Source organism: Choloepus didactylus, chromosome 14, assembly GCF_015220235.1.
Source record: "Choloepus didactylus isolate mChoDid1 chromosome 14, mChoDid1.pri, whole genome shotgun sequence".
NCBI lineage: Eukaryota > Metazoa > Chordata > Mammalia > Pilosa > Megalonychidae > Choloepus > Choloepus didactylus.
In genome coordinates this window covers 62,653,853-62,677,006 of record NC_051320.1, presented here as the reverse complement: position 1 = coordinate 62,677,006, position 23,154 = coordinate 62,653,853, and the positions used below count along the sequence as shown (strand labels likewise).

The 23,154-nt window shown below is 36.1% G+C and overlaps 1 protein-coding gene across 4 annotated transcripts in view; it reads right to left on the bottom strand.

The window, feature by feature from the left end:
* Window positions 1–23,154, bottom strand: part of OXR1 (oxidation resistance 1) — a 494,800-nt gene that overhangs the window by 148,853 nt on the left and 322,793 nt on the right. Inside the window, exon 1 of one of the 4 annotated variants that reach the window (XM_037803213.1) lies at window positions 21,822–21,860. The exons of the other annotated variants lie outside the window; for them this stretch is intronic. Within the exon in view, the coding sequence (XP_037659141.1) occupies window positions 21,822–21,840 (19 nt within the window). The 5' untranslated portion in view covers window positions 21,841–21,860. Of the gene's footprint in view, window positions 1–21,821; window positions 21,861–23,154 lie in introns of those variants that run through there. 4 annotated transcript variants of the gene reach the window in all.

The following is a 23,154-nucleotide window of genomic DNA, read 5'->3' as shown; positions in this document are numbered from 1 at the left end:
TGTCTTCTTTTAGGCCCCTCCTACCATCTTAACTCTGACTATGATCTTTCATAAGGCTCTGGTTGAGTGCTACTTGAAGAGTTAGTGTAGTTAAACATTAAATGGAAGCAGGAATTCAGCATTCTGGAGAAAGGGGAGAGCCTGACGTATTTCAAATTTCTCCTCACAGCTGTTCGACAACTGTTCAGTGCTGCACATCATGCTAACCTCTGAGGAAACAAAGACAATAAAGATGTGGTGCCTGCACTCAAGGAGCTGCCAATAGACCAGATATATAAACTCATTCTTACTAATTCAGTGTGGCGAGTGTGGAGATTAAAGGGGACAGCATGGAAGAGACTGGGGCATTTCTAGAGTCAGAGAAGTGGTATTTTAGCCTTAGTGGCCAAAGGAAGCAAGAAAAAAAAATGTTATTTTCCAGGTATTGTAAGGTTTATAATAATGGGTTTTTACAAGTAAATATTTAATCAAACTGAACTGTACACCAGGCAATGTGCCAGGCAGCAGTAAAGTCTATAAAAGCATCAGTTTTGGAATTGGATGGAATCAACTCCACTTCTACTTATGGGGTGATCTGGGCAAGTTGGCTAGCCTCTCAAAAATCCCCCCCCCTTTTTTTTTTCATTTATAGATTGGACATGTGAAAGCATCTCTACCTCATGGGGATGGATGAAAGTTAAGTGAGCAAATGCAAATAAGCACCTTGCCTAGTGCCTAACCCATGGTAAGATGATAAGGGCTCAATACAAATTAGTTATTATTAAATATATTAGGTACAGTTTCTCATTGAATCCAATGGACAGGTATTTGTAACATCAGCTTTAAGTGAAGAGGATATAGAACACAGGAAGATAGGTTTCAACCCATGAAGGACTATGAACAACATAAGGAGTCTGGACTATATAGCAGTCAGTAGGAAATCTTTAATGATTTTTAAAACAGAGAACTAATGAGTTCTATATTTTAGATCATTATGATGGCAGTGTGGATAATGAGTGGGAAGGGCAGAGAGAAAGAAGAAAGGCTAGGTGTTCAGTTAGGAATTCCTTGTCATAAATGACTCTGTGTTATAATACCTATGGGAAATCTCCTCAGTGCAAGACCACAGACCCTGAGAAGGGATGGCTGATGGATCCCCTGTGCCTCCAATTTCCACCCCTTCTTATACTCTGTCATGGCAAAAGCTCTAGGACTTGACTCAAAAATACGGAATGCTTTCAGGTATGAAGCACACAGATAATGGTGGACTTCTGAGATTGATTTTCTTTGTTATGAAGTTGCTTGAGGTTTTAATTATCTCTGAAAAGGCAGCATGTAAGCTCTCTTCTGGAATTGGAAAAACTGAATTTCAGTATGATTGTTTCTTGGCTGCAGGGAAAAAGTGGAAAGATGCCCTAAAAGCTTCTCAGGTGTATGACAGCTTTATCATTTTTGTCATCTTCATATGTCTCATTAATCTACTACATTGATTCAGGTAGTAAAACATATATAATAGTGGAGTTGACACAAAAGACAAGTACAGAATATCTCACTTTATCATTGGTTTGTCACCACATATCTAGTGTTTTCATCTTTTTTTCTAATTCAAAAAGCCTGTTTTCTGTATTGCAGCAGCATTGTAATGTTTGCACTATAAAATAATAGTCCCTTTCAGCTATTTTTGCTGGAGATTCTCAATATAAATGTATACTTTGAAAGAGCAAGCAATGTGAGGGAAGTTTAAAACATGTTGAACACTTCTTTCAAAATACCAGAAGCTTGAAAATTCAGAAAGACTGCTATCTGAACTATGTGATACAATATAATTTTATTATCACCAGAAATGTGAGAAACCAAGTTCTTTATTTTTTTTAACTGTGGTAACAAAATATAGGTATATATAACATAAAATTTGCCATTTGAACCATTTTTAAGTGTAAAATTTGTGTCAATTATATTTACAATGCTGTTAACCATCAACACTATCCATTACCCAATTTTTTTCATCACTTAAAACAGAAATTCTGAACCCATTCCACCCCTGGTAACCTCTAATGTACTTTCTGTCTCCATAAATTTGTTTATTCTGGATATTTCATATAAGTGGAATCATACAATATTTGCTCCTTTATGCCTGGCTTATTTCACTTAACATAATTTTCAAGTTCATCCGTATTGTAGTGTATATCAGAACTTCATTACTTTTATAGCTGAATAGTATTCCGTTGTGTACAAATATCACATTTAGTTTATTCATTCATCTGTCGATGGATATCAGTTGTTTCTACCTTCTGGTTATTGTTAATAATGCTGCTATGAACATCAGCATTTAAACAAATTTTCTTTTGAAACCTCTGTGGTGGCTTGAAGTTACGTACCCCAGAAAAACATGTCCTTAATCTCAATCTATTGCTGTGGGTGTGAACTCATTGTAAACAGGAGCTTTTGAAAATGTTACTTTTAGTTAAGGCATGGAAAACTGAATCAGGATGGGTTCTTAATCCTACTAATGGAGGTTTTACATAAAAGGCCACAGGGAAAAAGCCACAGGGGAAATAACTCATAAAAGAAAGGAGAAGATGCTGCCATGTGTATTGCCACGTGACAATACATGTGACAGAAAGGACAAGGACCCCAAGATCACTGGCAGTCAGTCCCAGAACACCACAATCTAAAGGGAAAAAGTATTGCCTTGCTGATGCCTCGATTTTGAACTTCTAGCCTCAAAACCATGGGCCAAAAAATTCCTGTTGTTAAACCAACCCACTATATGGCATTTGTTTTAGCAGCAAGGAACTAACACATTGTCTAGCCTGACCTCTTCTGCATGTGTTTCTAATCCAATTCTGCGTTACAAGATATGCTTTATCAGAGTTGCTCTGATTTCAAATATTTCATAACACATCTGTGAACTTTGGGATACATGTTGTTGCCAATATGAGAGATAACCTGGAGAAAACACTCAAATCATAGAAGAAAACAAAGGTCCTATTTTTCAGGATTTTCACATAAAAACAATATTAGAAAAAATACATGATAATTCTTAGTAAAAGTTGAGCACATTTAAAAAATCATGCATCTGAAGTATGTTATTATATATCTATATATAAATTGGTTTGACATAGTTATATAATGAAAATTAGAAACGGTAAATGTTCTTAGGAATTTTTAAAATTATAAAATATTAAATTTATTTAAAATGTTTGAAACTGAGAAAACATATCATAACACTAATGCACCGTAACCACAAGACATTTTCCTCAGTTTTAAGATTTGTTAGTTTTTGTTGTTTTTCTGATTAATACAGGGATTTCCATTGTTAAACCAGGAAATCAGCTCTGAGACTTGGCAGGAAAAAGTGGAGAAGAAAAAAAAGACCTTCTCAAATTAAACACATCTCAAGTTTAATAAATGTGTAAAAGTTAAAAAAACAACAAGAAAATGAGGTCCTCTTAAAATATTTTACAACAAAAATTTAATCATCCAGACAGAGAAGGTATTAAGAAACCACAAGACCAATGCAAAAATAAGTAAATTAATTTAAAAAAATATGAATAAGGACTAAATTAAAAGCGTATAGACACCAAACTTCATTCATGGTCATGCCATACAGAAAACAATATTTGTAGAAATCCAACTGAAAATATGAAAACAATAAACAAGAGATGGGAAAGATTTTTTCATTTAAAAAATGAATTCTAAAAATAACTTAATTTTATCATCTATAAAAGATAAAAAGGGTTTTCTTAGTGAATAGGATGAGACAGTAAATAACATGCCTCTACATGGTAACTTATTTTTGACAGTGTTTTAAAAAAAGAGAAAACATACAATTAGGTTTATGACTTTGACTTGCCTCAAACAAGTGGACTTGAAATCTTTGGCCCTGGGAGAGATCTAATATGTCTGACAGTTTTTTTTCAATTTTAAAAATTGTTTCCTTTTCTCTTAATAGAATTCATGCTACCAAAAAACACACAGACAAACAAACAAAACCCAGAACACAGCAATATAGTACTTTCTGACAGAAAATATTTTTTTAAATCCTGAAAATTATAGACAGATTAACATCTGGAAAAATATGAAATTAAAATAGCAAATATTATGCATGAAGAAGAGAAACAGGTATTCATTACATATAACTGAAATTCCTAGGATAAGGAAATACTGTTGCAAGAATCTAATTTCCTTTTATGATAAAGTAAATAGGTGAAAAACAGAAAATAACTGTGGCTCATTTTTTTTTTTTTTAATTTTTGAAGTGCTTCCACATGTAACATCATTTCAACAAGACAGAGAAATGTTATTTATCACATAGGGCAGCAATAACTTGATGACTAAGGTGGATGGGACTGGGAGACCTAAATCCCAGTTCAGGATGTTGACATTGCTCACCTGTAGTAATCTGTGCTGTTCTCCTCAAATCCACGTGCCAGAATGAATTATTTAAAACTTAAATCTGACAGTGACATCATATGGTACATAAACTAATCATCTAGCAGATTCAAAGCCAGGGTCAAACAGGGAGGGTGCAGATTCTCACTCTACATACATGTGATGTTAGAGCAAACTGAGGTCACCTTGTTTTTTATTCACTGTAGCAACTCTTATTATTTTTTTTTTTTATTTTTTTTTTGCACCATAATGAGCCCTCATTTGTAACAAAGCCCTGAATTCATTTCAAATCCAGGATAAAAGACAGTTTTGACTTTTTGACAATTTTGATTAAGCATGGGGAGTCAGAGCATGTAGGGTGGCTCTACAGGCCTTTTTAATAGGCAAATCACTTAACATTTAAGTACCGCTGTTCCTCATCTGTTAAATGGAAATAATGTTAGCTTTGCCTATTTCACAGGGATGTTATGAGTCTTCAAGTAAAACGAGAATATGTGTTAAAACTTTTTATAAATTATGCAGTGCAGAGCAAGTTGAAGTTATTTTCAGTTATAAATAGCAGTAGCTATAGAAGATCAACAATGCCACTGTTCACAGACATAAATTAAGAGATATCCTAGAGAAAGCTCAGTCACAGGTATATATATCTAGTCCTGCTAATTCTGAGACGTCATCTTGTACTGCTACCACTCTGTCTAGCCATACTGGTAGTCTTTCTATTCCTTAACATCCCAAATTCATTTCCCCTCAAGGCTTCTGCCCTTACTATCTTTCTACCTGGTTAGCTACACCCTTAAATTCTTGTATGGCTGGTGTTTTCTCACCATTTGGGTTTCAACTCTAATGATCTTTTTTCACCTGCGTTATCCAAGCTAATGGCACCACTAGCCTGCCCCCTGCAGTCTCATTTGATTACATTACCCTATTATTTTTTTTCCTTAATACGTGAAATTTCTTATTTCTTTTTTACTTGTTTATCTATTGAATGACCATCATGTGAATGACCAAGCAGTCTGTTCAACAGGCTAGATGGGACTGCCAATGCTTTAGGTGACAATCAGAAAGTTCAGAGTGACCTTGTCAAGCAAGAGAAATGATTGATCAGCTGAAAACCCTAATTTCCAGAGGAACAGGAAAGGCCAAGGAAACACATGTGAGGATGAGAAGCACACCAACAGACTGAGGATAAATGGCATTTTTGTTTTGCTGTTAAGTGTAGGCTTGGAGTTGGCCTAATATTTTAGAAAAAATAGCAAATAATTGAAAATGGAATTTCTTACTCTTGTTTGTCAACACCCTGCAACCTCAATACAAAACAGACTGAAGTAGACACAAAATTGAGTGTTTTCTATATTATGCATTTAGATAAGTACTGATATCTTTTTACCAATGAAATTCAACATGAATTCTATAGCATATGAAATGTTACTTTAAAAATCTTCTCCCTTACTTAATCCCATCCTCCAAGGCAAAACTGTGAAGAGAGTCACATTTATCTTTGCCATTTCCTCTTTCAGAAATTGTTTCTTCACTGTTGAGACTTTTAACCCATTTCCACCCAATATTACCTACTTAACCCACAACTCCTGCCCAAGGCCCTGCTTTCAGCTGTCAGCAGATCTCTAGTTGGCGTTTCTTTAAATTTCAATTTAAAATTGTACATGACCCTACTGTGATACTTAAAGAAATGCATAAATATAATTGTCTGCTTATGCATGTCTCCTCATTAGACTCTACTTGTACTACTAAATATGTATTCACAATGTTTACTTATTACAGAACATAGTAGGCATTCAATAAATGTTTTTATTTCATATTTTTCCATAGGGTTAATTTTTTTTTACCATTGTGCATATGGTACTTTATTACTACTATTTTTAATGTCAATATGGGAGAGATTAGGATCACTTGTGGTTTCTAAAATATTTTTCTATGTTAAAAAAAACCTCACTTTTGTTTTAAAAAAAAAAATTCTAAAAGTGTGTGTGGGAGGGGGACCAGGTGGGGAGGGCTTTGCTCTGTTTGTGCTGTCCAAAGCAAAAAACTCTTAATTTTCCATTTAACTGGAAGTAAAGCATACTGAATAAAATCCTAGAGGACAAATGAATCTATATGTATCTCTTGTCATCCAATTAACTGAATGAATCACTTAAATGGGGAAGGCATACTGTAGGGTGGTTCAAGCAATGACTCTGGAGTTAGGTCTTAGATTTGAATCTTGGCTCTGCCACTTGGGTGAATTTCTTAATCTTTCTGTCTTAGCTTCCTCAACTGTAAAATGGGAGTAAAATTTTACGAAAGGCATAGGGTTGATCTGGGGATATAGTCAGCAAATATGCATTGAAGACATACTATGTAGTGGGCACCTCTCGTGGTACTAGAATATAGAAAGAAAAAATGGAAATCCCTTCTTTATGGAGTTTGCATTCCAGGAGGCAAGGTGAATACACACACACATACACAGACACACAGACACACGTTAGATAGTGGTGAGTGCTAAGGAGAAAAAAAAACACAACAAAGCAGAGAAGAGGGATAGGAACTGTTACGGGACAGGGAAGAGGGGGATTTGAAGTTTTAGATTGGGTGGTCAGGGAACGTCCCATGGAAAAGGCAACTTCTGAGACCTGAAGGAAGTGAGGGGGCCGGCGCTGTGGATCTCTGTGGGAAGGGCCTGCCAGGTAGAGAGAACAGTGACTGCAAAGGTCTTGCGGCAGAAGCTCATATCTGGTGTTTTCAAGGAACAGCAAAAAGGCAGCAAAGTTTAGGTGGAGTAAACAAGGGGATACTGCAGGAAATAAGATAAGGAGTGTCTGTATGTGTGTGTGTGTGTGTGTGTGTGTGTGTGTGTGTGTGTGTGTGCATGTGTGGTCAGGTAGGGCCTTGTGGGCCATGATTACGGCTTCGGTTTCTACTCTGAAAGACACGGGAAGCCTTGGAAGGGGTTTGGGCAAAGGAGTGACACAATCAGATTCATGTTTTAAGGGAGTTCCTCAGCTGCCTTGGGGAACCTGTGGTGTGGGGGCAGGCAGCAAGGGCAGAGTGGCGAGACCCTCAGGAGACTCTTGCCATAAAAATGGGAGGAAGCAGTGCAGATAGTGAGATAGAGTGTAGAAGAGACAGAGGATAGGAGAGAAAAGTCAAGTTCCGACTAAAAATTCCCTGTCCTTCAATCTCCTTGTATACCTGCACTTCCTGCTTTCCTTCACTTCTGTTTCCTGAAAGTATCCCTATCCCTAAATCAATACACATTCAAAGCACATTACCTTTTTTTTTCCTTTAGTAAAGAAAATAAAAATAATCTGTGTTTTAAAGTCACTACAGTGATGGAAATTATATTCAACAGTATTATTATATTTTATCTACTAGTGTGTTTTGGAGATACAGCAATGATATTTATTTTAACAACAAAATATAATAATAGAATACATATAGTTGACCTATCCAGAAAAAGAAAAGAACTTTGGTTTTTCCATGGCACCTAGGTTCCTCTATGAAATTCTATGGAACTCATTTTCCATTGGCAAATTGTAAAATATTTGAAGTCCTCCTTATGCTAGGAAAAGAGTCATGGCTATGGAAGTAGCTATGCAATGGATCCTATTTGGTTCAATTAATTTTGTACCATTTTTCCCTCATGAATATCAAGAAACAAGAAGTAGTGTCCTCCACAATTACTTTTGGGACTTGTAGTACTTTTTTTCTAGTGGGCATTATCTATAACTCTCTTGTAGGAGATAAGACTCTGTTAAAATATATATTTATGTGAAAATTCTATTTCAGGCCAAATCTTTATGTATAACAGAGCATGGTAAATAAGTAACATTGTAGACCCAACAAGCAGACAATAAGGCAAAGATTCGTTGCTCTGACCAAGAAACTTAGACAAACTCATGAAGAACACTAATTGCGAGCAATCCATTGGCCATGTTTTCTCTCTGAAAGTGAAGTTAGGCAAAACTCAGTGACAATGATTTCAAGAGTCAAAGTAGCTGGGATAAAGCTCATCTTAATATATTAACTGATAAGTGCGCACTTTGTTCTGAGCTTTTTGTGATGCAAAATCCAGTCAAGTTTAGAGGGGCAAGATGGCAGCATAGAGAGGTGTGGAGTTATTTAGTCCCCTGGAACAAATAAACAACCAGGAACAACTAGTAAATAATCTGGAACAACTTCTAGGGGACAACCATGACTGTCTACACATCGTACACCAACCTAGATTAGGTGGAATGGCTGAGATCACAGCATAAAATCTGTAAGTAAGAACTACGCAACCATGGCAGGCTGCATTGCAAGACCTCACTGTAGGAGAAAGCAGCATTCCCGGAGCCAGTGAATATAGCTCAACCTAGCTCCAAATGGGGTTTTAATTAACAAATGTAGACTGCTGAATACAAGGTACAAATATAGACAAACCCCTAATAAGCAGCAAAGAACCCTGAGATCACTCCCAGTGGAGAGGAGGTGGGGCTGGCAGAGAGAAAAAAATTATTTAAAAAAAGAAAAAAATATATGGAGACTTTTAGAGACAGACCTTAGAGAGCTGGAGGGTGCCTGTGCCCTGAAAAGGAGTCCAGGAGACTGGCTGCTGTCTCTGGCCAGTGGGCGAAGCTGGGGGGGGGGGGGGGCATGGACTGGCTCTGAAAGGGGGCTTTCTCTCCCTTTTTCTCTCTCTAAACCTGTGTGACTCAGTGGAGACAGCCTCAGCCATTTTCAATTTGCGGCACTCTGACCCAGACAGGGGTGGAGTTGGCAGAGTCAGAGAAACAAAGGAGCTACTTAAATGCAGAAGATAACTCCCTAGGGGGTGTATCTTCCCTAAGAGGAAGGAGGTGGGGCCCAGATCAAGTGCCCGCCCTCCCACCACAACTACTCCCATCACAACTCAGACCCCAGGGCCTGGGGGAAAACAATACAGAAACAACTTAACCTGAAAATTAAAGGGGCCACACCTTTTTACGTCAGTAGGGAGTGACAGGCTGACAGGTGCCACCTGCTGGACAGGTTAGGAAAAGCACAGCAATTAGAGGCCTCACAGGAAAATCTGTCAATCTTCTAAGACACACCCTCAGGAAACCTGATACTGAACATCATACCCTTCTGAGACCTGAGCCCATTCTGGTCTGGGAAAATCTGATTGGGTTAATCAAGGAAACCAGATGCCTAGACAACAGAAAACCACAATTCACACTAGGAAAAATGAAGAAATGGCCCAGTCAAAGGAACAAACTGACACTTCAATTGAGATACACGAATTGAAACAATTAATGCTAAATCAATTCAACAAGTTTAGGGAAGATATGGCAAAAGAGATGGAGATAAAGAAAACACTGGGTGAACATGAGGTAGAAATTGAAAGTTTGAAAAAACTACTGGCAGAATCTATAGTCATGAAAGGCACAACACAAGAGATGAAAAACACAATGGAGACATACAACAGCAGATTTCAAGGGACAGAAGAACACATTCAGGAACTGGAGAACAAGACACCTGAAATCCTACACACAAAAGAACAGATAGGGAAGAGAATGGAAAAAATATAAGCAACGACTCAGGGAATTGAACGATAACATGAAGCACATGAATGTACGTGTCATGGGTGTTCCAGAAGGAGAAGAGAAGGGAAAAGGGGCAGAAGCAATAATAGAGGAAATAATCAATGAAAATTTCCCATCTCTTATGAAAGACATAAAATTACAGATCCAAGAAATGTAGTACACCCCAAACAGAAGAGATCTGAATAGACCTACACCAAGACACTTAATCATCAGATTATCAAACGTCAAAGACAAAGAGAGATCCTGAAAGCAGCAAGAGAAAAGTGATCCATCACATACAAAGGAAGTTTGGTAAGACTATGTATGGGTTTCTCAGTAGAAACCATGGAGGCAAGAAGGAAGTGGGGTGATATATTTAAGTTACTGAAAGAGAAAAACTGCCAACCAAGAATCCTATATCCAGCAACAATGTCCTTCAAATATGAGGGAGAGTTTAAAATATTCTTTGACAAACAGACAATGAGAGAGTTTGTGAACAAGATACCTGCTCTACAGGAAATACTAAAGAGAGAGCTACAGACAGATAGGAAAAGACAGGAGTGAGAGGTTTGGAACACAGTTTTGGGTGCTGGTAGCACAACAATGTAAGTACACTGAAGAAAGATGATTATGAGTTTAGTTGAAAGAGGAAGGTTAAGGGCATGTGGGACACCAGAAGGAAAGAAGGGAAAATAAAGACTGGGACTGTATAACTTAGTGAAACCTAGAGTGCTCAACAATTGTGATAAAATGTACAAATATTTTTTTACATGAGGGTGAACAAATGAATGTCAACCTTGCAAGCTGTTAAAAATGGGGTGGTAGTGGGGGAAAATACAATCAATGCAAAATAGAGAGTATAGCTAACAGAAACATTGTTTTATGCCCCCTTTAATGTAACAAATGCAATATACCAAAGCTAAATGCCTTTAAGAGGGGAATATAAGGGAGGAGTATGGGAGTCTTGGAATTGGTGATGTTGTGTGACTCTTCTATTCTACTTTATTTCAATTCTTTCTTTCCTTTTGTTGCTTTTTAGCTATCATTTTTTTTTCTTTTTTTTTTTTTCTTTTGTCTCTCTACCTTCTTTGACTTTTCCTCATTCTCTGTGGAAGAAATGGAGATGTCCTCATATAGATAGTGGTGATGGTGGTGAATGCATAAATACATGATTATACAGGGAACCATCAATTGTTTACTTAGGACGGAATGTATGGTGTGTGAACAAAACCGTCTTAAAAAAAAAAACGGGTTGATGAAATAAGAAATAAGTCAGACACAAAAGGACAAATATTGTATGGTCTCACTAATATGAACTAATTATAATATGTAAACTCATAGACATAATATATAGGTTACCAGGACATAGAATGAGGCTAAAGAATGGGGAGTGGTTGCTGATTATGGGCAGAATGTTTAATTAGGTTGAACATAAGTGTTTGGAAATGGATAGAGGTGAAGGTAGTAGGTTATTGTGAGAATAACTAACAGTGCTGAATGGTGTGTGAATGTGGTGGAAAGGGGAAGCTCAGAGTCACATATGTCACCAGAAGGAAAGTTGGAGGTTAAAAGATGAGAATGTATAGAAGTGTGAATCTTGTGGTGGACAATGTCTGTGATTAACTGTACAAATATTAGAAATCTCTTTCATGAACTAGAATAAATGTATGACACTATAACTAGAAGTTAATAATAGAGGAGTATATAGGGAAAAATACACCTATCGCAAACTACGTATTACAGTTAGTAGTATTTTAACATTTTTTCATCAACAGTAACAAATGTGCTATATCAACACTATGAGTCAATAATGGAGCAGGGGGTTTAGGGGTATGGGAGGATTTGAGTTTTCTTTTTTGTTTTTATTTCCTTTCTGAGTAATGAAAATGTTCTAAAAATTTGAAAAAAAATTAATTGTGGTGATGGATGCACAGCTGTGTGATGGTACCATGGGCAAATGATTGTGCACTTTGGATGATTGTATGGTATGTGAACAATCACAATAAAATTGAATTAAAAAAATTCAATCAAACATGCTTATATTATTGCATGTTCTCTCTCTCTCTCTTTAGCCAAAGGCTCACTGTAGTTTGCAGTTCGATTTGTCTCTTAAATGGAAGGAACAAAGATAGAAAAGGAATTGGAGAATCTAAGTGACTTCTTTTGTTTTTAATTCCACAGAGGTCCTGTGGACTGTGGCTCAGCTAATTCAATAAAGGATATAAGCTCTCGGAGCCTAGCATACATTCAGCACTGGGATTCAGAATAGTTAGGACTCTAGTAAGTAACACATTATCTGAAGATAGTTTTCATAGTTCTCTTTTTAATTCAGATAGTTAGTTAATGGGTCATGTTACTGTTGCTAACAATGATGAAAAATGCAGAATTTACTCTTTTTATTTGGAATGAGTGATACAATTTCTTCTCTATACTCTTTTCAACTTTCCATTCATACATGTGCCTGCCTAATGATGTTTTATTTAATGTTGATATTTAACATTTATAATTAAGCTGTATTTTCTGGCTTATAATATGCTATCACATGCATTTTATATTCAATATTTTTACTGGATCACCATTTTTTTTTTTTTTTTTACCAAATTGTCCTAAGAAACCTGTGAAGTAGAAATCTTGTTATTGCTCTCCTTTAGATGTGTAATTTGATGCTCTGAGAAAAATTATTGGATCTCTAAACACACATTGTTTTAAGGAGTAGATATGTAACTTGAACCTAAGTCTTCTATTTCAAAAACCTGTACTTTTTCCATTACATTACAGTCAAATATTGGTAATTAAATTGCTAATAAAATTCTTTTGAGTATTTCTCAGATGTGTTTTGTCAAGATGGTTGGTTTAAGCACAGGCAGAACCACAGTGCAGTGCAGGAAGGTAGTAAGGAGAGATCAAAATTGCCCATGTAAAGACCACATAAGAAAAAAATATTTCTACAAAGTTTATGAAGTGTACACCCTTTAATATATCATAAGCATATAGGTTTATCTGCATTTTATTAGATGTATTTCATAACATCCAAAAACACCATCAATTATAAGATGTACCACCAAGAAAGGAAAAAGAAAGCTCTCCTAGTTAAACTATGATACACCATTGATCATAAGAAGCTTTCAGCTTTTAAGAAGTTAATATGTTTTTAAAAAAAAATTGCAGTTTAGAAGCAAGGAAATGTAGAGCTGGTCAGTGCAGAAGGTAGGAAAATTCTCAAAAACAGACATAATATAACCTTACTAGACAATCAATACACATTTATTAAGTGCCCATGGATGGTTTCAGAGAAGCAAAATGCATAATGTAGGAGAAGAGACTTAAGTACTACACATGAAATATTAATTGCTATCTTTGCTTGTTTGAATCTATTATGTCCCCCACAAAATCCATGTTCTTTAATGCAATCTTGTGGGGGCAGACTTACGAGTCTTTTGATTAGGGTTGAACATTTTGATTAGGTTGTTTCCATAGAGATGTGACCAACCCACCTGTAGGTGAGACCTTTTGATTAGAACATTTCCATGGAGATGGGACCCCACCAAGTCAGAGTTGGTCTTAATTAGATCACTTGTGTCCTTTAAGAGAGCTCTTGAAGAGAAGGAGCTCAGAGAAGCTGAGAGAGGCATTTTGGAGAGAAGCTAAAGGCCGAAACAGACCCAGATGCTTGGAGATGCCAATAGGAAGATGTTTGGAGATGCTAAGCTAAGAGACGAAGCCCAGAGTTTGCTGCAGAGAAGCTAAGAGAGGACTTCCAGATGCTTTAGAGAGAAATGTCACAGGGGAAACAAGCAGAGAGCTGAGAGAAGCTAAGAGAGACAGAACCCCAGAGACATTTTGGAGAAAGCCATATTGAAATACAACCCTAGATCAAAGGACCTGCAGGCGCCAGCCACGTCCCGTTGCAGTTAACAGAGGTGTTCTAGACACCATCAGCCTTTCTTCAGTGAAAGTATCCTCTTGTGGATGTCTTAGTTTGGACACTTTTATGGCCTTAGAACTTTAAATTTTTAACCTAGTAAATCCCCTTTATAATAGCCAAACCATTTCTGGTATTTTGCATTCCGGCAGCTTCAGCAACATGGAACACTATCCTTCACAATTACAACCATGACTCCTGTTGAAGAAAACAGATCCATTTTGGCAAAAAGATGTTGGAATGTGCAAGTGCCAGGAAGCTATGAAATACAGGAAAGAATGAGGAGTAAAGAGGAAGAAGTAGGTGGGAGGAAGGGAGGATGGCTTGAGGATGGGGTAGGAAGAATGGGAGGAGGGATCCAATTTGACTAAGAGCTTTGTTTAAATTCAAAAGTGTTCTAGATCCCCTCCAAACCAAATCTCCTAATCTTCCATAAAATTGCTGTCCTGTATCTGAAATAATATTTTAAAACATCAGCCTGGACAACATTATAGCTGTATGTCTAATACTGCAGATACTTCCATTCTGGTATGTTTCTTAAATTATGAAGATTGAAAACTAGACAATTTTAATACCTCTCAAATCTGAACTAAATATAATTAATTAAATATATGACACTGCTTAAAAATTAAATTTTGTTATCACTCTTATCAACCTCCCTGATGACTTAAAAGTTTAGAATTTGTGATTAAAATTAACGTTTGGGCAAAAACCAGTCACCTTAAGTTTTTTTGAAAACTTTGCGTATATTATTATTATCATCACAGCATCTACGTGCTGAACTGGAGAAAATGAAGTTAGATTACTTTTATCTAATTAAAACTTTTCTGTTTCTGCAATGGGGATTTCATAATAAATTGCCTTATAATGTGAAATAATTGCTTTTGAAAATATCCAAATAAAAAGAAAAGATAAGCAAGCTTTTAACTGTGCATTATGTTCATCAATTAAGTAATAATTTGAAAGGGATAATGTAACCAAGAAGTTAGAATTTAACAAATTATTATGATAACTGAATCATTACATATAGATTTCTTTTTTTCTTTCTCCTGGTTTAGAATAGCCAAAGGGAAATACCTGAAATGACTGAATTGTAATCCAGCTACCTTGATCTTTGATAATGATTGTGTAACTATATTATATAGCCTTTATCTTGTGATTTTAAAAACCTTGTGACTGACCCTCACTTATATTCCTGTATCCTTATGATTCTTATGATCATTAAAGTCAGTCCCTAATGTCAGCCCAGAACTACCCCACTACCCCCGTTCAAAAGCTATCTTGATAGAAGGAGCTGGATCTAACCAAAAACTGGCCTGCCTGACATGTGCAGTAGCTTAAACTTTAACCTATAAGTGACTTATACCTCATTATAATACTAAAAATCACACCCATCATCATATTAGGACTGACATTTTCCTAATGTATGTTCTTTGACTAAGCATGTAATCAATCTGAGTATGCTCAATAGTTAGATCTGATCTAACCTTGTCATCTCAAGCCATTGTGCTCATTATCCTAAAACCTGCCCATCTTTTGGCACTATATAACTATCAGAATTACAGCAATTTGGGAAGTCAGATTTTTCAGCCAATAGACCATCTGATCTGCTTCGTGCCTAGCAATAAACTCTTTTACTCTTTGAAATGTGGTGTCTCAGGAATTGGTCATTTGAACATATCAGGCAGAGAACTCACTGCTTTTGATTGTTATCAATTTGGCGACCCAGATGGAACCAGGGTTCCTAAGGAGGAGTCTGATCAAACTTCTGGGGCCCCAGTGGGAGGTTTGAGTCCCCTGGACCCGGAACTGAGGCCCAGGTCCCACTGCCAGAATGAGACCCCTTTGTCCTGGCCTCTACACCTTTCTGTTTATGAGTACCATTCCGTACAGGGTTCAAGGCCCTGTCCTGAGTTTGTCTGTAGAGTATACATCTAGAAAATAAGTAATCCAACAATTAATTGGTATTTAATGAAATTAAGTAAGTGTATGATACTTCTTTAAGTGTTAATTGGTGTGTTACTTACATATAGTTAAGTGTCTAAGGGCCGTTTAAATGTTAACCAGTGTGCTCGGTCTAGTTATTAACTGGTATGTTACTTAAATATATAGTAAGTATTAAGTTTCTATTTAAATTTGGCAGTTGCTGTGTTGCTGCATTTGTATTGTTCAAGTGTTCCTAATTGGTTACTGATTACAAAATTATTTAAAATGGGAAATTCTAATTCATATAGTATTCCTACACTATATTTTGAAAAATTGGAAAGATTTTAGTTACAAGCTTACTAAAAAAAACAGAAAATTATTTCTTTCTATAACACAGTCTAGCCTCAGTATGATTTAGAATCATGAAAAAAATGGCCTGAAATGGTTCTATAAAAAAGGACACTGTATGACAGTTAGAGTTGTTCTGCAAAAGAACACAGAAATGGGATGAGATGGTGTATATTCAACCTTTATTTATCCCTCTCGAAAGTGTATTTCTGTGTTTGTTTTTTGTGGCTAACTTTCTATTTGTGTCTGTCTGCTTGTTCAATGTATATTTTCATACCTCCAGATGGTAATAGCAAATAATGCTTAAATATAAGTAAGCATGTATATTACACACACACACACACACACACACACACACAAATATAAATTAGTACTCCTGGAGTCCCAGAGAAAAAGAAAAACAAAGAAAAACACACAAAAAACCTCTAGGCACCAGGATACAAAGCAGCAGAGGGTTGACTTGGGAAATGACAAAGACTTTTCCAATTGTCCAGGCCATAGCTTTAGGCAAAATAGATCTAATAATAGGGAACAATTAGGAGAAGGGCATAGGAATTCTCATCACAACTAAGGCCACCTTAGGGGTCTTAAATCCCACTGCCCTCATTTAAAACTTTTAAAACCAAGTTCAACAAACCAGGCCTCATTCTTTCTGTTTCACCTATTCCTGACCTCAGAGCCTAACCAGCTAAGGCAGCTATGGCGGAAGGGCTGGGTGCAGAAAGATGGAGGGGTTTGGCCTGGTTTAGAATGCTTTCTACTAAGCTGGAGATTAGATATGGTAGGCACAGAATAAGTGTTGCAGAATAGGCCATGTTTGTTCTGAAAGAATTCCCCAATTAAAATTATTTTTTCCAATAATACCTTTGCCATGGTAACTGTAGTAAACAAATCATTATTAAAATATAAATAGCCTTGGGATAGGAGTAATTGAATAAGAGCTAATTGCCAAATTTCAGTAAGTAAAAAGAAAATGTCCTTGAGAGCTATGAAAAAGTTTTCCTGATTTATGCTTGGGATATATTACACAATTTTATTATATTTTCCAGAGCTTGATAGTCAATATGCTTTTGAGGTTATTCATAATTTTAGGATATTATAAAAACAAAGAGATGTTTTTAATCTCCAGTGGAAGGAATAAAAAAGCAAATACAGCTGCAAAAAATGCAGTGACAAAGTCTAGTCCCATACCTGTTTTTGTGATGATTTTTTGAATCAAACAAATACAATTTTACTCTATGTAGGTATGTTTTCCCTAAATTTATACAAATTTAATGATTAAATAAGTCAGCATTCTATTTATTAGATATTTATTATGCTTAAAAAATGTAAGTTTATGTTTAATGAAATTAAGTTATTATTTTGACAAACTTTATTTAAAAATAACTATGTTTTATAAGATGTTTAAAGACAATATAAAAGATCTTTTTGGAGCATAGAGCATGGGGGTATGTAAAATACATAAGATGTTCTTTGTTAAAGAAAAGCCTGTGGTTTTATCCTCAGGAATGTGTAGGACAAAGCTTAGGATGAATATGGAAAGTAGAAGAAGGTTTGTGAAAGTGAATTTCGTTTTATGTAGTCATGGCTGACTATAAGACCTGAATGGATATGGAAAGTTGCAGAAAGTTTGTGAAGGTGAAATTTGCTTATTGTAGTCAATGCTGACTAAAATTTGATAAGCTTGTCTAAGGGAGTATGGTGTGTCCTAAAGTAAAATGGCTAGTGTTAATATGTTAGACAGGACCTGAATGGATATGGAAAGCTGTAGAAGGTTTGTGAAAGTGAATTCTCTCTGTCATAGTCAATGCTGACCAATATTTGATATGCTTGTTCATAATATTTTTAAAAATAGCTTTTGTGTCAAACTGTGCATTCATACAAAACTGGAGTTCAGTTTTCTCTCTGTTAAAATAATGTGGATTGTTGGTCTGCTCTTAATGAAAGGTTATAAAAAGTTTTTCATAACCATCTATATATTCTGTCTAGAAGACAAAGATTTTATATCATATCAGAATAGTGTCCTTGTTGATATTTATGTTGACCTTATCATCCTTGGTTTCAGATAAGTCTTCTCACTTTTAAAGGAAAACTGTTGCAAAGGATTTGTTCTTTCACCTTGTAAAAGTGAGGTACTAAAATAGTTTAACTTATTACATAGAAAGTGTTTGGGAAGTATTACAATAATTAAAAGAGATTTTCTTTCCTTCTGTTAGCTAAATTTGTATGGGTGAAATATTATTCATATATTTAAATATTATATAAAATTCCTAAAGACTTGACAATTTTCTCACTGTCCCATGTTGTATCCTGATACTGATCTGCATGATGTTAGACAATAGTATGACGTTGTTAGTCATGGTTTCAGTTATTCTTAGGAGAAAGTTACAGATCATGGGAACAACCAAATTTAATTGTCAGTTTCACTACTTTGCTCTAATGCTTCTCTAAAACTACATGTAGTCATTAAGTCAAAACTTAATCTTCAAACAAAAAGGGACTTTAAAAGAGAAGCAAGGCAAGTATATAAATTATGTTCTACCTGTTAATTAACATAACCTTGGCAAATATGTAAAGGTGAGACAGGACAAAAATTCCATGATTTGTGGTTGAAAACCCCAATGTAAGTTGACTGTCAAGTGCTTTTATTTCAGAAAATGTGTACAAGAAAATTAGGGCCTAGATTGTAAGTTCTTACAGCAGTCACAATTATTCCTGAGCTTTAACTTTTATTTCTGAATTCTGAGATGCTTTGCTCTTTGTGCATAACCTGGTAGTTCCCTAGAACTTTGGATATCTGTGTGACACCTGAGACTCAGAGTTAAGAGTTCTCCAGCTAAAGAAGCTGTAAAAGGGGTCAGACTTCAATTAGAGATGTGAATGAAGCTGATCTGGTTAGGACCAAGGTAAATCAGAAAACAGGGTAAAAGAAGATATTGTTGTTATTTTAAGACTTTAACTTCTGTGTGCAACCAAAGGAAAAGATGCTTATTTTGTCCAAAATTTATATTTTCTGTAGCACATTATCTGATTTAACCTGTCTGGTCAATTTATTTAAGCAACCTAATTCAGCTTTATTTGACATGGAACCTAGAATAGGGAAAGAGCTCCTGATATTCTGTACAGGTTAATGTAATACCCTGATGCAGTTCTGAGTATTTTGGGCAGAAAATGAAAAAGTATTTCCAAAATCCCTTGAGGGATTGGGGAAACAGGTGGAACTATTAAACTTCCCCACTTGGGGGAATTCCTACTATTCTTTTAAACAATAGGGGCTCCCAATTTGATAATCCAAGCCCTCGATCTTGAAGCTTGCCCTTATGAAACTTATTTCTGTAATGGCAAAGCTAAGCCTATTTATAATTAATGCCTAAGAGTCATCCCCAGAGAACCTCTTTTGTTCCTCAGATGTGGTCTCTCTCTCTAAGCAAAGCTCTTCAAATAAACTCACTAACTTCACCCCTACATGGGACATGACTTCCAGGGGTGTAAGTCTCTCTGACAATGTGGGACATGACTCCCAGGGATGAGCCTGGCCTTGGCATTGTGGGATTGGTTGACCAAAAGGGGAAAAAGAAATAAAGTATCAGTCACTAAGAGATTTCAAATAGAGTCAAGAAGTCATTCTGGAGGTTACTCTCTCATGCAAGTTTCAGCAAGTTATTGCAAACTGAACAGTATGCCAAGCCCCAATAAACAGTGTTCCTAAAAACCCTAAAGAATACTCTCGGCTGTACCTAAGTTTACATAAAAGTTTTACTTATTGAATTTATTTTTCAGAGACTTAAAACCTGTGGATTGTTTCTATATCAGATAACCCCTGAAACCAGAGATACCAGTCTCTCTGAGAACAAGAACTAGTTTCATTCCTCTACCCCATAATGTTGATGCCCCTTTTTAGCATGAAGAAGTTAGAATGGCTGTCACTCAGATATCCCTCAAGATTGAGAGAATGAAATGAAAGGGAGTAGTTGTAACCAAGAAGTTAGGATTTAACAAATGATTATGATTACTGAATCATTGTATAGAGATTTCTTTTTTACATTCTAGCATATTGGAACTGCCTGAAGGAAATACCTAAAATGACTGAACTGTAATCCAGCTGCCTTTATTTTTGATAACGATTGTATAACTATGTAGCCTTTAACTTGTGATTGTAAAAACCTTGTGACTGACCCTCACTTATACCCTCTTATCCTGTTTTACAACTTTAGAGTCTTAAATCACTAAGGACAGCCCAGAACTAACCCACACCAATTCCAAAGCTATTTTGATAGATGGAGCTGGATGTAATCAAGGTTGGCCCACCTGACATGTGCAGTAGCTTAAACTTTTAACTATAAGTGACTTATACCTCATTATAATACTAAAAATCACACCCATCACCATATTAAAGCCACCATTTTCTTACATGACTAAGCATGTAATCAATCTGCGCAGGATCAATAATTAGATTCTATCCAAACTCATCTCAAGATATTCTGCTTATTATCCTAAAACCTGCCCATCTTTTGGTACTATAAAACTACCAGAATTACTGCAATTCCAGGAGACAGATTTTTAGGTCGACAGGCCATCTGATCTGCTTTGTGTCTAGCAATAAACTTTTTTTCTCTTTGAAACTCTAATGTCTCAGGAATTGGTCATTTGAGCACATCAGGCAGAGAACCCACTGCTTTTGATCGTATCAATAATAACCTGCAACATCATTAAGCTTCATGACTTAGTGGTAAGTTATATTATACTTTTTGATACTGTTGTCACATAGTTGCTTGCTATAGAAGAAAAACTCACCTAGTAATGGTAATTATTTCTTTTGAAAGGCAAACCTATAAATAAATAATAATGCAGAACAATTTCGTTTTTAAAAGTCAGCAATGAATTCCATCTACTGCATGCCATAAAAAATCAAAGAGGTTACTTACATGCCTCAGTTCTTTTCATATCTTTATTCCTTCCATTTAAAAGTACAGGTCGATCCATCAATACTAATGTAATTTTTGGCTTGTTTGACCAAAACTTAAAAAAAAAAAAAAAGTAAAACTCCCTATTTATTTCTCTTCTAATTTCTCTGGAGCCTTAATGGACTTAAAGTAATAAAACTTTGCAGGAAAACAATGACATTAGCAGACTTTTAAGGGTTTGGTTAGAAGAGCCTTAATAAAATGTATCACCAGCCCTTGAAACCCAGAGCACAGTGGTGATAAAGCATGAGCATTGATTTGATCTCAATCATTACCTGAGTTATGCACATTTTTTTTTTTAGTTGAAGGCAAGGTAAGGCAATAAGGAAATCTAATCAACAAATGATTTACTGTGAATGAATGAATGAATGAATGAAGGAAAAAAAAAACACCTCTCTAATGACTTGTTACAAATTCCCATAAGACCCAAAAACAGACTCAAAATGTCTATTTTCTGGGAGCAGCTCCTTTCAGAATCATAATTAGCAGCTGCAGAAAATTCTAGAGAAATAATGTATAGTATAATAATGCACATAAAATATTTTTTATAAATTATATTTAGATTATTTTGACAGTTTATCTCCTTCCCACCCACCCCATCAAATACTCCCTCTCTGGAGGCAGTAGACACAGATCCACACAGCTACTCATCTGGGTTTTGAAAACATAGCATAAAGTAATCCCTATAAAGTCTGCTTTATCTGACTTTCCAAAATGACTTGTTTAAATGCTGGGAGTACTTACACATACCTTTACGTGAGCAGAACATTTCTGAGGTGCTCCTTTCAAATCCAGTCAGCCAGCAAAATGCTGCTCTCGGGAAAGAAGAATTTTGGTGCGTGTTCTTCCCCGGATAAAATAACACTCCCTTTCTGCCAGAGTGCTCTCTCCTCCCACCCAGTCCCTGACCCCTGGTGGCAGTGGCGAGAGTCAGAAGTTTCTGTTTCTGCTCATTGGAAATGCATTGCACCCATCCTGTGACTGTGGGCTTGCTCTTGGCTCACTGAACATTTCGGAACCAGTGCCAGCAGGCTCTGCATAACGTGTTACAAAGTTGACCCAGTAAAGTCTAAATCGGATTGGATAACAGAACTCAATATTTAACTTCTGGACAGCTCTTAATGTAAAGTAAATCAATGGCATGGCTGCCTTTAACAAATCTCTGTTCTATAGTCCTAATAGCACTAACTGGCAATGGATTTGATAAGTTTGGTACTAACCAGGCTGGTGTTTTGTACCTTTACAGATATTTAAATACTGCTAGCTCATTCAGAACATACGTTTGAAAACTTTCCCAGAACCGCCTACTGCATCGCCATGATACAGTACATGCTGCTTTGCATTATAGACATTTCTTTCTGTCTTTTTTCCCTCTTAGGGCAAGGAGAGAGCCCACCCCAACACCTATCATAGTATTGAACATGTGGCAACTGAGCAAAAGGATAAGAGTCATAATAACTTTCCTCTTCCTACTTGACTCCCTCTTAATCTGTATTCCCTGTCAGCCCCGTGGAAGCAAATGGTAGCTCCTTTAGCCTAATTTTCTGACTCCCTCTCTGTTCATGTCCTTAAACTCCAGAATCCTGGAGAATATTTTGGTGGATGTTTCCCTTTTATTCTCTTCTGTCATCACATTTTTATGAAGTCCTTCAATGGCAACTCACTGAAATGTACACAAATTATAATACAGTATTTTAATTTGGGGTCAGGGATCACAACAGGTATAGCGAATGTCAACTCAGCCAGTAAAGCTCCCTGGAAGTCCAAGAACTACTGGATACTGAAACAGGTGGGCTTCATGGGCAAGCTAAAAATGTATAAAAGTCATCAAAAACTGTGTGGCAGAGTAAGTACATCTCAATGAACTGATAATAATTATAAAGAAAATGGAGTCTACGTTGCCATCAGTTCATACCACCCATTCTGTGTAAAGGTAATAATACCCAGCTTTTGCATGCAATACAGAGCTTATGGTATTGCCCAATTCTGACAGTTTCACAATAAGCTTCTTGTTGACTAGTAAGGTACGAGGCCAAGACAACATGCTTCTTTAGAGGAAAACGGTATTAATTGGCAATAACAT